The following is a 13,942-nucleotide window of genomic DNA, read 5'->3' as shown; positions in this document are numbered from 1 at the left end:
TTAGAGGGGATTGCTCTGCTTGCAGCTTAGGAAATAGATTATAGGAGAGAAACTACAAACAATAGAAAGATGGCCCAGGAAACTATTGCATTGGTCCCAGTTTTAGCGGGGAGGGGAAGAGTGACAGTAACAATGGATTAAGGAAATGAACTCCACAGGCGTTAGTGGGGGCAGTCAAATGTGGGAAGTAAGCAAGAGGAATCAAAGTTATCGTTCCTGGCTTCTGGCTCATTCATGAAGATAAACTAATGACTTTTCAGTTCATTAGGTTGATTTTCTTAAAACTAAACGGAGAAGTGAATTGATTAGGTTGCTGGTGTCTCTATAATCTGTGTATCTTTGTTGCAGGTTTGTTTTTTATTCTGCCGTGCACTGACAGCTTCATCAAAGTGGACATGAGAACTATTTCATTCGATATTCCTCCTCAGGAGGTAAGGTTTTCTTTGAATAACTGAGATATAATATGTGAAAGTGCTTTACAATGAGAGACAACATAGTTAGAGCATAGGCTTTATTTATTTATTTAAATTTTTATTTATTTATTTTTAATTGAGACGGAGTCTCGTTCTGTCACCCAGGCTGGAATGCAGTAGTGTGATCTCAGCTCACTGCAACCTCTGCCACCCAGGTTCAAGTGATTCTCCTGCCTCAGCCTCCTGAGTAGCTGGAACTACAGATGTGTGCCACCACACCCGACTAATTTTTTTGTATTTTTAGTAGAGACAGGGTTTTGCCATGTTGGCCAGGCTGGTCTTGGAACTCCTGACCTCAGGTGATCCTCCCATTTTGACCTCCCAAAGTTCTGGGATTACAGGCATGAGCCGTGTGCCCCGCCAGAGCATAGACTTTAAATCCTGACTGCCTTCAGCATTTCTAGCTCAGTGACCTTAAGCAAGTTCTTTAACTTTTCTGTGCCTCAGTTTCCTCATCCAGAAAATAGAGGTTGTAATAGTAAGAACTACTGTACAGGGTGGTTCTGAGAAGTAAGTGAGATATATGTGCAAAATGCTTAGAGCAATGGCTGATAAATAGTAAGTGCTATAGAAGTTTTTACTATTATTATTACAGTTGGCCCTTTGCTTGCATGGGTTTTGCATATAGGGATTCAACCAACCACAGATGGAGAATATTAGGAAAAAAACTCCACAAAGTTTCAAAGAGCAAAACTTCAATTTGCCATGCATAAGTATGGCATTGAATCTACATGAATGAAGTGATATGTAGGCATTGTATTGGATAATACAAGTAATCTAGAGATGATTTAAAGTATACAGGAAAATGTACATAGATTGTACGGTTGGCTCTCCTAATCCATGAGTTCCGCATACATGGTTACAACCCACCATGGATCAAAAATGTTTGGTGGAAAAAGCAATAGACAGTGATATAATAATACAAATTATTAAAAACACTATAGTATAGCAACTATTTACGTAACATTTACATTATGTTAAGTATAATAAATACTCTAGAAAGGCTTTATAAAGGAGGATGTGCATAAATTATATGCAAATATTACGCCACTGTATATAAGGGACTTGAGCATCCTTGAATTTTGGTGTCCTCTGGGGGTCCTGGAATCAATCTCCCACAGATACTAAGGGATGATTATTATAAAACATAGTGTAATGTTAATGTAAGTATAATAATATAATCATTGTTGTTACTATCGCCATTTTTACTGCCATGTTTTTCTTCTCTGGGTTTCTGATAGAAAACCCTATTTAGTACATTATTTTTTCTTCTTAAGGTTTTATTCTAAATAAATTGGTTAGAAACCAAAAAAATTAGAAACTGCTTGTTGGGCATTTTATATAAAACATATAATATTTTATACTAGTGATTATTTTGTGCCTTTTCAAACTACTTCACAAATATTACCGTAGATGAAACTCACAGCAGAATCCCTAGAAAGTATATAGTTTCAGTGAAACAAAGGAATTCCTCCAAATTACAGTGGTAGAGCCAAGACTAAAATTGAGCTCTCTGGATTCCCTGTCTAGTACTTTTTCCACAGCTCCATACTAAATGAATTGTACATGAACTCCCTTATGGCCCCCGAAAAAGTGATGGCCATCCTGGGAACCGTGTCCTGAGGAGGCATAGTAACTGTTGGATACAGAAAACCTAAAAACATCATGAAGAAGAAAGGACAGAAGAATGCTGTCTGTGTTTTCTGGCCAAAGGCCAGTTACTCAGCATGGTGATGGAGCCTGACCATGTTGCCTTCTCTTGTCACAAATTCCAGAAACCAGCTTAGGAACTTCCTTGTTAATACTGATCCAAGTAGTGGGTGAGGTCAGACTTTATAATCCACACAAAGCTAGTGATGCCGGAAATCATTTTGCCCACATTTTACTCATAAGAACAAGACTGAGAGTATCACTGCATTCTCTGTATGTTTTTCCATCGTCTAGGGAAGATTGAGTCTCACAAGGAGCCCCTTTCCAGTTAGCTGTGCATTCTGGCATTTTTCACTATAAACATTACAGACATCTGGCAGAGTTGCTGTTTAAGCTTCTGCTTTCCAGTGGCTCCCTCCTCTCCTGTAAGCTGCTGAATGCAAAGCAGATTGTAACTTGGCAAGCAATCCTTTTTCTGATCCCCTGTGATAAATAAACACTTGCCTGTGATAAACAGTAGGCAGAGAAGCTGTAGCTTTAGAAAGCAGCTGTGGCAAAGTCAAAGTGGCAAGAAATTTGGGAGTGACACACATTTTCCCATCATGTCATGGAAAATAATTAGTTTTCATACAAGATGGTAATACACTGTACATTTATTTATAAATCCTCCACTTCTCTTCCATGTTAGAAGTATTTTGAGATTATTAAAAAAGGATCACTGCTTTGGTGTCTGGCAGGGCTAAACAGCCATGTAATTACATTGTTTTGTTATTACCTTCCATTTACATAGCTGCTTACACTTTCAAAAGGGCTTCGTTCACAAGCCTGTACTTATTTGATCTTCACAGAAATGGGATAGAATTAGGCAGTATTATTAGCCCCATCTCACAAATGAGGAATCTGTGCGTCAAGTGGGTTAAAAGCCTTGCTAGAGGCCATCCAGGGACCTGGAGGCACAGCTGGGACTATAGTTCAGGTCTCCTAACTCTCACTCCTGTGCTCCTCACCAGTCAATGTTCTTAGGACCACATTTCAGTTCAGTTCATCTGTCATTTATTGACTACCCGCCATATTTCAAGCTCTCTGCCAGTGCTAGGGTTACAAATAATTGCCCTTAAGAAATTTATAGTCTAAAGACAAGTAGAGGCTGGGCAAGGTGGCTCACGCCTGTAATCCCAGCATCTGGGAGGCCAAAGTGGGTAGATCACGAGGTCAGGAGTTCAAGACCAGCCTGGCCAAAATGGTGAAACCACGTCTGTACAAAAAATAAATAAATAAATACAGACAAGTAGAAATGCAAATAAATAATGTCACTACAGTGAGGTGCAGTGGATGTACAAGGAAAGAGTGCTTAACTCTGCCAAGTAAGTCAAGGAAGTTTCACAGAGAGAAGGACATTTAAATGATCAATAGAAAGCTGCCAACCTGATATTGTGAGTGAGAGAGGCTGGAACTCCCAGGCTGGAGCAATCTTCCTGCCTCAGTCTCCTCAGTAGCTGGAACTACAGGTGTGTGCCACCATGCCCAGCTGGCTTTTTTCTTATTGTCTAAATTAACTTATTACAGTTAAGTCAATGTTTTATTCAGAAAAGTTACCACAGTTATCCAAGATGAAATGATAATACAGCTCTTATGTGCCAGGTACTTCTCTGAGCACTTGAATGTATTTAATGCATTAATTCTAGCAACAATGCAAAGGGTACTATAATTGATCTCTCCTTTACAAATGAGAAAACTGAGTCCCAGTGAGTTTAAGTGACTTATGTAACTGTTTTCCTGGAGCCTCTCACTCAGATAACATTTTAGTTTAAAACAAGATTATGTCATGTTTAACATTTTTATGTAGCATGCTGTAAAATATGTTTTTCTGCCCCTCCTTGCCCTTTAAAAACATTCACCTGTACTTTTCATTCCAGTAATATTGTGCAACTTGTGATTTATCAAACCTTGACTCTCTAGTGTCTCTCTCTTGAATATTCTTCCACTCCACCCAACACCCTCAGAAAAATTGTATTCCTTTCTTCAAGATTCAATTCAGATATCACCCCTGCTGCCCACAGATGCCCTTAAAAGCTTCCTTTGGTTCCCTAACCTCCTTCAAAGTAGGAACCAAGTTTTTTCCTACTTTAATCCCTGGTACCTGGTACATTGCCTGCTGTTGAGTGGTATCTCGATATTTGAATGACTGAACGAATTAATGGACTTGAATAAATACATTTATTTTATTAAATGTTAAAAGGTATAGTTAGCTTTCTGATGCCTTCCTAAAGAAAATCAGCTAGTATTATAAGGTATTCTGTAGAATAATATTGCTTACAGTTATGTTTAAAAAATGGTTGACAGGTGTAAAATGTCTTCCTTCATCTTGTAGATCCTCACTAAGGATTCAGTGACAATTAGCGTGGATGGTGTGGTCTATTACCGTGTTCAGAATGCAACCCTGGCTGTGGCAAATATCACCAATGCTGACTCAGCGACCCGCCTTTTGGCACAAACTACTCTGAGGAATGTTCTGGGCACCAAGAACCTTTCTCAGATCCTCTCTGACAGAGAAGAAATTGCACACAACATGCAGGTAGGGAGTGTGTTGATGCTGTTACCCCCCAGAAATTGAAAAATGAAGCAAAGCAAAGAGTCAATAGTTGTTTGAGAAGCTTTTATTAATTCAAGTTGGGGGGGGGTCTGTGGTTTTTTTTGCTTCATAGTAAAGTTTTTCAAATTTGGTGGGAGGGGACATTTTTCACATTAGCAGATCATGAGTTAGTAACACTCATGCCTACATTTTTAAAATTTTTTCTTTAGTATTTTTTTTCCAGAAGCAGTAATAACCTTTTTGTTTAGAACAGAGGCTATTCCACAAGGTAATGTAGGCATTCCTAAAGCTTTATTCTGTGTGTGAGTCCCATGAATTATAACTGTTGTGCTTTCCAGTCTTTCTTAACAGATATTCAGTTAAGCATAGCTTATTCAAAAAAGATACCATGCTATAACTCTGGATTCTTATTTTTGTATAGACTTCATTGTGGGTAAAATCTATGGTGGTATTTGATATCCACAACAACCTATGAAATAGATGTGTGGCTTCATTCCTGCCATTCTAAAGGGAGGAAATTGAAGCACAAAGAAGAAATATGGCTTACACAAAGTCATATTAGCTCAGGAGTTGGCAAACTGTAGCCTGCAGGCTGTAGTTTTTGTAAGTAAAATTTGATTGGCGTATATTCACAGCCATTTATTTATATAGTATCCAGGGCTGCTTTTGACTACAACAGCTGACTTAAATAGTTGAGATGGAGACTACAAATAAATAATCACTATATAGCCCTTTTAGAAGAAGCTTGCTAACCCCTGCATTAGCTTGTTAGCAACAGAATCAGGATCAGTGAGCCAGCCCCGGCGTCACCATTCCTTCTGAAGAGTAACTGTCTCTCCATAACCCTACCCAGCACCTTGTCTCCTCTAAATCCCAGTGAATATAGCCTCTGTCGGCATTTAGGCTGGGCTGAGCAGATTCAGCTTGCCTTCTCTCCTCCTAACAGACTACTCTAGATGATGCCACTGATGCCTGGGGAATAAAGGTGGAGCGTGTGGAAATTAAGGATGTGAAACTACCCGTGCAGCTCCAGAGAGCTATGGCTGCAGAAGCAGAAGCGTCCCGCGAGGCCCGCGCCAAGGTAACATTTTTTTTTTTAGCTTGTTTTTCTTGTTTTCTTTTTTATTAATAATTACATAAAAGTAAAACATGCTTGCTGTAAAAACTTGAAATAATCTTAAAGTGGTAAAGTTAGTAGAAGTGAAAGCCCTCCCCATAACTTCAAATCATATTTCCCCAGAGGTCACCAGTCTAAACGGTTGAGTGTATTTGGATTTTATTTGACTAGGTTTTTGGATCACTGGCTTGTTTTACAAAAGTAGGGTTATACTGCACATGTTGTCCTGTGTTTTGCTTTCTTCATTTAATATTAATATCTATGGGCATGTCAGTACATACAGAGTTAACCTCATTCTTTTATGACTGTGTGTACCATGCTTTATTCTTCCAGTTCATTAGTAAGGACAAATTGACAGTTCCAACTTCAGAGCAAGTAGGTCATCATTCCATCCATATCACCCATCTCTTACCTATTTTGGGCTTCTTTTTTGTTCTGTTTCTCTTCTCAGGATCTTTTTCCTTTTTACTGTTACCTATTCCTCATTCTCTCTTTTCCTCTTGTTTATATTCTCTAACTTTGACGTCTTCCTTTTTTCTCCCTTCTTTTCATCACCATCTGCCTATGTCTTAACCCTGCATGGGTGGCATGGCCCCTCTGGGAGGCTCTGAGGAAATGTTTGTTAACCTAACCTAGAGACGAGTATCATTAAAGATGATAATATGTACAAGTTCGAGGATATCTCACCAAACCCAAGGTTAGGAAGTAGGGGCAAGTCTCACCAAAACAGGAACCGGAAGGCAGTTCAGGGAACTAGTAGTCATTCCTTTCCTGTGACCCATCTCACTATAGATAGTTTGTGGTGGAGAATGTCTGGCCCCCAGGTTTACATGTCTGCCAGATAAACACTAGAACACAGACCAGCCCTAATTCCACATTCACAGAAGTGAGATTCTTTTTGGCCCAACTTTGGTCAAAGTGCAAAGATACCATAATAATATGGTTCCACAGCCCTATGCCTGTGAATGGGTTGAAGAAGAGGAGCAGTCTTCATAGGAGGAGTTGCTGTGGACTTGACAAATCTCCCAAGACACAAGGAGCAAACCAATTTGTTGTCGTTAGAAAATAGTAGTAGCTGGTGGCAATTGGCTGACCACAGAACCCTGTTCTTTTCTTAGGATGCTCTTTAAGCCATAAACCAGTCACTATAATTTCTTAGCCAGCATCGAATAGGATAATAGCTCATTTGACATGTGACTTCAGAATTTTCTGTTAACCAGAATTTTTTAGATTTGCCTACTGTGATCATTGTTGCTTTGTGATGATAACCTGATAATACTGCAGAACCCTCAAGTGCCTACTTTCAAAACCGTTCCATTTAGATGATTAAATTATGTTTATGTTGTTATTAAATGTGTCCTATCATCTAATTATTTTGAAAATTAGGAATTGCTTTTACCTAGAATATGTTATTAACCAAAAGCCTCATTTCCAAACCAGATTGAATAATAGAATTTACTATACATATACTATGTAGAAGGTCAAAGCCCAAAGGATCCTCAGAGATTATCTTTCCTAGGTGGCAAATACCTAGCCCAGATGCTACCACTCCATTCTGCTATTCCCATGCTAGTAATTAACCACAGCACTGTTTTCCACTGAGTTTAGACTTGGCCTCAGAACCCTTCTACAGAACTCCAGGTAACAACCTTGAACTGCTTAGAGTTAGCTTAAAAAACAAAACTTCAGGCCAAGCACAGTGCCTCACACCTGTAATCCCAGCACTTTGGAACGCTGAGGTGGGTGGATCACCTGAGATGAGGAGTTTAAGACCAGCCTGGCCAACATGGTGAAACTCCTAAAAATACAAAAAAGTAGCTGGGCGTGGTGGTGTGCACCTGTAATTCCAGCTACTTGGGAGGCTGAGACAGAAGATTTGCTTGAACCCAGGAGGTGGAGGTTGCAGTGAGCGGAGATAGCACCACCGTACTTCAGCCTGGATGACAGAGCAAGACTCCTTCTCAAAAAAATTAAATTAAATTAAATTTTAAAATTAAATAAATAGTAAAAACTTTTTAAAAAATGAAACTTGCTTGCCATCCCACTATTCAAAGGAAAAGTTGAAGCCCAGAAAAATTAAGTGACATCCACAAGGTTGCACAGTTGATTAGTGGCAGTGGAAATTAGAATTCCCCTCTGCTCCTCACTGACTTTCCAGGATGGGCTGTGAGCCTCTTCCATAGCATTCTTAAGAGTTTGGAAAGAAAGTTTCTATCTTCCCTTTATGGCAATAAGAAAAGATAGAAGAAACCACTTAGAATTCTGAATTGCCATGCTCCCACTTAGACGGGGCTGTATGGTTAGTCTAGAAGCAGTCTCATGAACTTGGGCAGCGCTGTCTTGGAGTTCATGCATAGAATCACAATGAGCCTAGCCCTTCTGCAAAATACAGTAACCCCGGAACAACCATAGGCTTATTATATTGAAATTCTCATGGAAAATAAGAGGCCACAGTTTCTTCAACAAATAAATTACACAGGAAAGGTGGGATAGAATGGGAGAATCTAAAGATTAAGAAACTTTACAGAAAAATTCCTTAGGCTAATTAGCCATCAGGGAAATGCAAATTCACATTATAAGTACACGTCACGCTAGACAGCTATCAGAATGGCCTGAAAAAAAAGAAAAGAAAGGAAAAGAACCAAGTTTGGGTGAGAGAGGAACTAGAACTCTCATATTCTGCTGGTGGCAGTGTAACTTAATACAACCATTTTGGAAAACAGTCTGGCAACGTCTGCCCAAACTGAACATTTGTATACCCTATGTGCCAGCAGCTCCAATCCTAAGTATGAATCTTATAGAAATGCACTCATGTTTACCAAAAGGCATGTACTAGAATGTTCACAGCATTACATTGTCCCAGACTATAGAATACCCAAATGTCCATACCTAGCTGAATGGATAAAGTCTGGTTTATTCACGTGAAGGCATGCTGCATAGCAAAGAGACTGAATGTAAGTGCTCACACACATAATTGGAGTGAAAGAAGCCAGTCACAGAAGAGGACAGATTCTCCCGTGTGTTTCTCTGTATGTTAGGTTTGGTTTTTAAAGTGTTTAGTGGCTTGAAATGTAATATCTTTTGTGTTTGCATCATCTTTTATTTCCTTTTCATAACTCTCAGAAAAATGCCTGGCACGTGCTTTCGGGCTCATGTTCCTGGGTATAGAAGTCTATTAATTGAGAGGGTGGAGTGCAGAAATACAGATCACCTTTCTCTGGCCTTTCCTCTGCCCAGACCACCTGGTCTACAGAAGGGGACGGGTAATACAAATTTCACATACATGAAAATGCCAGACTTTAAAATGATGTTCTATAAATATAAAATGTCATTTGCCATGAGATGGCTGCACATTTGACAAAACCCTTGCAAACCCAAAAATAGCTTGCCTTGCTCTCTAAGATCCTATCAACAGAGTATACTTGGCCTGTGTTTAGACAAATCCGGTGGTGTTGTGTTCACATCTTTGGCAGCTTGCTCAGAGCGGCTTTTCTATGAACAAAATGTGTGCCCAGCCTGGTGGGTCTGGCTTCCCAGCCAAGAGGTTGTGTATTGATTGGTGGTGGGAAATGAGATCTCTTTTCAGCTGGTCCATGTCCAAAGAAAAAAGTGCTTAATTGGACATCCGAGAAGACATGGAAAAAAATCGGAGCCTGCTGCTCTCATAGCAGGGGACTTCTGATGTATTCTCTGTAATACCTACCTTGGAATACAGTTCTGTGGTTTTCTTTGAGCAGAACTGGCACTTGTCCCTTCTCACAGACATGGCACTTGTCCCTAGGCAGGACATGATGGGTAGCTTTGATAAATTAAGGTTTTTATTCTGTAAACTAGAGTCTTTCTCTCAGTGAGTACCATATTCTGCATCCTGTCTTCATTAATGGCACTAACTTATGCAACCCAAACCTAGAAACCTGGGTCTCAGCCTCTGTTCTCCTTTCCTCCTTATACCTAGTCTCCAAATTCTGTTGATAGGGAGAATAGCTCCCCAAGCCATTTTGTTCTCTGTCCCCACAACCTGTGAATCACAACAACCACTCTAAAGCAGTTCCACTAGCAGCTTTCCCTGTCTCTCTTCTAACCTCAGACATCCATCAGAGAGGTTTTTCAAACTAGATCTGATGGAGGTTACTTACCTGCTTAATATCATTCTACAGCTTCCCATTACCTAGAGAATGAAGATCAAAAACCCTGGCCCTCACTGCCCTTCAGAACCTGGCCCCATTCATTCCCCACATTTCGCCTCTTCCTGGCATAGTGTTCAGCCATTGACAGTTTTCTGGAATATACCAACATTTGTATACCTCAGTACCATTTTATGTGTTCTGCCTAAAATATTTTTCCTCCTCTTTTTCTAAACAGCAAACATTTTATCCTTTAATGTTCAACTTTTATAACCTCACCATATCACCCTCTGCAAAAGTGGCCTGCGTCTGTGTGCTAGCACTGTGTCTTGTACGTATGTCTGTCAGCATATCACACTAGAATGAAATGATCTACTTCCATGTCTGCCTTCCCTACCTGACCAGGAGCTGAAGAAGGCTAGGGATTCCACTCTATCTCTATCCCTAGCTTCTCCTACGCTGGGCTTATTAACCCCTAGAAGCCCCACAAATTTTGTTGTGTAAGTAAATGAAATTTACTGGGCATAAGACTATTGCCTCCAATTCTGATATTCATGGAGTATTATGGGCCATTAATTTTTTGAGATTCAAGTGAGGATAATAACCTGGAGAAACTCTACTTTTAATCTTGGTAATTATGGTACTTTAATACCTTTCCTTCTCCTAGGATTATGAGTTAAAGTAACTGCCTTGAATCTTTTATGCATTAAAGCATAGTTGGACCTGAAAATCAGGTCTTGTCACTTGGCATTCCTTTATTCATTTAACACTTTATATACCTTCTCTGTCTTCCTCACAAGTGGTCCTCTAAAGTACATGTTAGTCTGCTTTAAGAATGGGAAACTGAGGTTCAGCATGTTCAGTAACCTCTCTGAGGACCTTTAGCTGTTAAATGTTAGATTTGGGATTTGAACTCAAGTCCATTTGACTCCAGAGCTCCTGTTCTCTCCACTACTCAAGTGAGCTTCAAACTTTTTTGCCTGTGAAACCCTTTATAGAATTTAGAAAAACTATAAAGCCCATTAAACATTTTAAATTGGCACGTAAAAATTTTCATCTTGAATTTATGTACTTGCCAAGTATATAATTCCTGGCATGTTGTAAATATTGACATTTTAAAATAAAACTGTTAACATCATTCTTTTAAATGTACCCAGTGAGACTTACATAATAATGGTTTAGTTATGTATTAAAAGTATGTGAGTAAACTCTTTCTTAACAGTCAGGAGCTTTTTTAAATGTTTTTTCTTCTTCTTCTTGTTCTTCTTGTTCTTGTTCTTCTTCTTCTTCTTCTTCTTCTTCTTAAATTTAAGTTTTTATTCTGCCTTCACTCCCCCATATTCTTTCCCTAACATATATTTTGTCATGAATTATTTTATTAACCTACTGTAACACATTTAGTCCCTAAGTTAAAATTATTTTTTAAAACTTTCCCATAACTAAAAACAAGGTTCTACAAACATTTCAGAATTTCTCCTAAATAAGAAGCCAATTTTTTTTTTTTTTTTTTTTTTAGATGGAGCCTCCTTCTGTTGCTCAAGCTTGAGTACAGTGGCATGATCGTGGCTCACTGCAGCCTCCCGAGTTCAAGCAGTTCTCCTATCTCAGCCTCCTGAGTAGCTGGGATTACAGGCACCTGCCGCAATGCCCAGCTAGCTTTTGTTCTTTTAGTAGAGACAGGGTTTTGCCATGTTGGCCAGGCTGGCCTCGAACTCCTGACCTCAATTGATCTGCTTGCCTCAGCCTCCCAGTTTTGGGATTATAGGCGTGAGCTACTGCACCTGGCACAAGAAGTCAATTTTTACTAGAAATGCTTGTCTTCAAAAGATGAATGAGAATTAAATAGTACATATATAGATGGCTATTAAAGGTAGAATGAGACAGGATTCAGCATCAATTTTATTCCTATTTTTCATTTTTATAGATATAAGGACTTTGAAACCTTATTTACATAAATGGATAGAAATGGAAGTTTTATTTAAAATAGTATCATATAATTCTTAGCACTCCCTTTGAATTTATGTGCTAAAAAATTATATCACAGTCTTTCAACAAAAAGTATTTATAATGATCTGTCAGCTTTCAGTTTAGTAAGATACTCATCAGAGAATTGGAAATCCTCTTGACTTGCGAAAAGATTTGCATGAAGTCATTAAAGTTATTTTCTTTCTCAATCCTGCACAGTATTTTGAATTATCCCTTCGTTTGGTACCCTGGAAAATAGGGGAAAGGCTATAGTAAAAGAGAATGTCATGATCCAGGCACTACTCAGGCAAGTCAGTTTTAGGAAAAGAAGCATATGGAAACTGAGTATGTAGAAATTGATTTCTTTTATTCTGACATACACCCTGGAAAGTTTTGTGGACCACCTGCGGTATACATACCCCATGCGATTTTTCTCCTGTTCAGCCTCTCCTTTCACCTGTCCATAGGTTATTGCAGCCGAAGGAGAAATGAATGCATCCAGGGCTCTGAAAGAAGCCTCCATGGTCATCACTGAATCTCCTGCAGCCCTTCAGCTCCGGTACCTGCAGACACTGACCACCATTGCCGCTGAGAAAAACTCAACAATTATCTTCCCTCTGCCCATAGATATGCTGCAAGGAATCATAGGGACAAAGCACAGCCACTAGCCTAGCATAGAGGTGAGTGCTACCCTTCCAAGGATGAAGTGAGGGACCAAATTAGCCTTTAACTCATAGAATAGGGCTTGAATATTCTCCCCCCCTTTCCTTTTCCATATGTCAATTGTGGTGTTCCCAGAATGTATAGCAGTTATAAAAATAGGTGAAAGAATTGTTAGCTTGTAGATACTGAGAGATTGGTGATTTATGTAAGGTAATCTGTTAGTCTTTAAATAGTTAAAAGTTTGTATTTTTAGATTATTATGTAATAGGTTAGATCCCCCTTGTTTTGACTTCCACTGAGTCATTCTGAACCCTCTAAGCACCCAGGCCAGAGGCAAGAACCTAGGCTGTAACTGCCACCTGACACCGCTGGCTGGATTGCAGAAAGTGACGACCTTACACCACAACCAGCTTTTCTAGGTCATATGTGCCTTATCTCCAGAGATCCAAAGAGTCTTTTTCTTTTTTTCATTTTTTCTTCTTCTTTTTTTTTTTTTTTTTTTTTTTTGAGACAGAGTTTTGCTCTTGTTGCCCAGGCCGGAGAGCAATGGCATGATCTTGGCTCACTGCCACCTCTACCTCCCAGGTTCCAGCAATTCTTCTGCCTCAGTCTCCCCAGTAGCTGGGATTATAGGCATGTGCCACCATACCCAGCTAATTTTAGTATTTTTTTTTTTAAAGTAGAGACAGATTTTCACCATGTTGGCCAGGTTAATCAAGAACTTCTGACCTCATGTAATCCGCCCACCTCGGTCTTCCAAAGTGCTGGAATTACAGGTGTAAGCCCATGCCAGAGAGTCTTAATTAAGGAAATTTCCCTAATGTTCATTTATGTTCCAAATCCAAACCATATTTCAGAATAATCCTTACTTGAGAGTAGCCATTTTCTTGCCTGTACTTGTCAGAACTAGGGGAAATAGTCAAGACTAATGAAAAAGATCACCCTAACCCTTCAAAGACTTTTAAATTCACTAGTATAGTGGCCCTTTTTAAAATATGTCCATTTTTTAACTTCTTTGAGCCTTCTTTATGAGTAAATGATTCCTCTGTGTTCTTTCAAACCAGCTAAATATTTGTCACAAAAGTGCTTTTTTCTCACTGTTGCCTATTTTCATATATCAGGTTTTAAATAGTTTTAATTTTACAATAAAATTTTCTCTACATTCTATATGCAATTGTTATATATCGATTTGAATAGCCTAAGGACTAAAATACCTTTTTAAGAGATAACTTCAGGAAGCCATTATATTTTACTTTCTGCATGCTGTTAACTGTGGTACACTGTGAAATATCTTGATTACAAACCCATTCATTACATAGTATAAGGAATTCACAATATATTGGATACGTAATGTCTA

General features: G+C 39.0%; 1 protein-coding gene across 1 annotated transcript in view; it reads left to right on the top strand.

Annotated features, from left to right (window-relative positions):
• Positions 1-12,857, top strand: part of STOM (stomatin) — a 29,609-nt gene extending 16,752 nt beyond the window's left edge. Inside the window, exons 4-7 of the mRNA XM_032251493.1 lie at positions 349-431; positions 4,495-4,698; positions 5,663-5,797; positions 12,390-12,857. Of these exons, the coding sequence (XP_032107384.1) occupies positions 349-431; positions 4,495-4,698; positions 5,663-5,797; positions 12,390-12,590 (623 nt within the window). The 3' untranslated portion in view covers positions 12,591-12,857. The remainder of the gene's footprint in view (positions 1-348; positions 432-4,494; positions 4,699-5,662; positions 5,798-12,389) is intronic.
• The last annotated feature ends 1,085 nt before the right edge of the window (positions 12,858-13,942 follow it).

This window comes from Sapajus apella, unplaced genomic scaffold, assembly GCF_009761245.1.
Source record: "Sapajus apella isolate SASKATOON/1434 unplaced genomic scaffold, GSC_monkey_1.0 scaffold76, whole genome shotgun sequence".
Classification (NCBI taxonomy): Eukaryota; Metazoa; Chordata; class Mammalia; order Primates; family Cebidae; genus Sapajus; species Sapajus apella.
Note: the sequence above shows the minus strand (reverse complement) of the source record. Positions and strands in the feature narration are given on the sequence as shown.